The sequence below is a fragment of the Triticum aestivum genome, unplaced genomic scaffold, assembly GCF_018294505.1.
Source record: "Triticum aestivum cultivar Chinese Spring unplaced genomic scaffold, IWGSC CS RefSeq v2.1 scaffold2514, whole genome shotgun sequence".
NCBI classification, from domain to species: domain Eukaryota; kingdom Viridiplantae; phylum Streptophyta; class Magnoliopsida; order Poales; family Poaceae; genus Triticum; species Triticum aestivum.
The window spans coordinates 1-1,900 of record NW_025231103.1 but is presented as its reverse complement, the minus strand read 5'-3'; the positions used below and the strand labels follow the sequence as shown (position 1 = coordinate 1,900).

At 51.5% G+C, this 1,900-nt stretch overlaps 1 protein-coding gene across 1 annotated transcript; it reads left to right on the top strand.

The window, feature by feature from the left end:
- The first annotated feature begins 634 nt into the window (after positions 1-634).
- On the top strand, positions 635-1,774 carry LOC123175700 (chlorophyll a-b binding protein of LHCII type 1-like). Its single transcript, XM_044590286.1, has one exon. It carries the CDS (start codon positions 766-768, stop codon positions 1,561-1,563), a length of 798 nt encoding a protein of 265 aa, XP_044446221.1. The 5' UTR covers positions 635-765; the 3' UTR covers positions 1,564-1,774.
- Positions 1,775-1,900: the final 126 nt, after the last annotated feature.

Sequence of the window (1,900 nt, the reverse complement as noted above, 5' to 3'; positions counted from 1 at the left end):
TTAACATGAAATCCTTTGAAGAGTTAAGCGTTTTTGAGAATTCAGTTAGTGATGCTCTAAGATGTCAAAATAACGCTGTGGCAATTGATGCTCTCTGTGGACAAGTTTGTGTTTGCCTTTGGTGTTATTTACTCTTTAGTTAAAAAAATCACACTTAACATGTTCTTGTTTTTCAAGACGTGGCTCATTTTGGTAATGCCTTTATTCTAGTAGGAGTAAAAGAGGCGAACTTTTATTTTTACATGGCGTATTCTCGGATGTTGAGGCTTTCATGTATAGTTCACCAGCAAAGAAAGTAATAAAGAAATAAATAATGATCGTATGGCCTAAAATTGCCATCACTTTCTTGACCACACTTGCGCCGCCTACTTCATCAGAGACAAGTTTACTGCCACGTTGCATGCAGACCGTGAGCTAGCTGATGATGTGAGAATCAACATGTGATCCATCATCCAATCACACGTCTCCATTCTCCAACAAGATCCCTAGGCCTAGCCACAACATATCTCCTTTCTCTGGGTCTCAAGTTGCCACGTCCTGAGGGATGACGAGATCCCTGCTGCACCAATAGCATCGAAGATCACGATTTTTTCCCTGTCTATATCTATCTTGTCGGTACACACACACACAGACCAGAGCACAATCCCCTATGTTAGCTCCAGTTCCTTAAATAGCTCCATCCTCCACACGTCTCAAACCATCTCCACACTCTTCAGTTTTCATTGTTTGGAGAACACACAATACACCTCCCACCTTAGCAGCGCAATGGCGACCACCACCATGTCCCTCTCCTCGACCTTCGCCGGCAAGTCGGTGAAGAACGTGGCTTCATCAGCTCTCTTTGGTGAGGCCCGTGTCACTATGCGCAAGACCGCTGCAAAGGCCAAGCCGGTTTCATCAGGTAGCCCATGGTACGGTGCCGACCGTGTGCTCTACCTTGGCCCGCTTTCCGGAGAGCCCCCGAGCTACTTGACCGGCGAGTTCCCCGGCGACTACGGATGGGACACCGCCGGGCTCTCGGCCGACCCCGAGACCTTTGCCAAGAACCGGGAGCTCGAGGTGATCCACTGCCGGTGGGCCATGCTCGGTGCGCTTGGATGTGTCTTCCCCGAGCTTCTTGCACGCAACGGCGTCAAGTTCGGCGAGGCGGTATGGTTCAAGGCCGGTTCCCAGATCTTCAGCGAGGGTGGCCTCGACTACCTGGGCAACCCCAGCCTCGTGCACGCACAAAGCATCCTTGCTATCTGGGCATGCCAAGTCGTGCTCATGGGCGCTGTTGAGGGGTACCGCATTGCTGGCGGCCCACTCGGTGAGGTAGTCGACCCACTCTACCCCGGGGGCAGCTTCGACCCACTGGGCTTGGCTGACGATCCAGAGGCATTCGCGGAGCTCAAGGTGAAGGAAGTCAAGAACGGTCGCCTCGCCATGTTCTCTATGTTTGGCTTCTTCGTGCAGGCCATCGTCACCGGCAAGGGCCCACTCGAGAACCTCGCTGACCACCTCTCCGACCCTGTCAACAACAACGCATGGGCGTTTGCCACAAACTTTGTCCCCGGCAAGTGAGGCGTTGGCGCTCGCTAGCTGCGAGTTGTAGCCATATATCAAGGCAACTGCGGTGAACTGCACACATAATGGGTGGTTCAAATTGTAACATCATGGTGTAAATTACAAGGATCTTTGGGGAAATGGTTTGATCTGCCCGCTTGCTTCATGTCCTGGATGTAGCCTGTGTGTTGCTCCATGAGAAATGAGAACGATGAATACTTGGGCGTTACTTAGTCAGAGGTCGCTCTTCGTGATGGCAACTTATGCTCTCATTTTCTTATGGTCCATCGACCATCGTGATCATGCTGTCTGTTCGGAGAGCCCGTTTGCTTGTATGGTTGAACGCCGGCCAGCC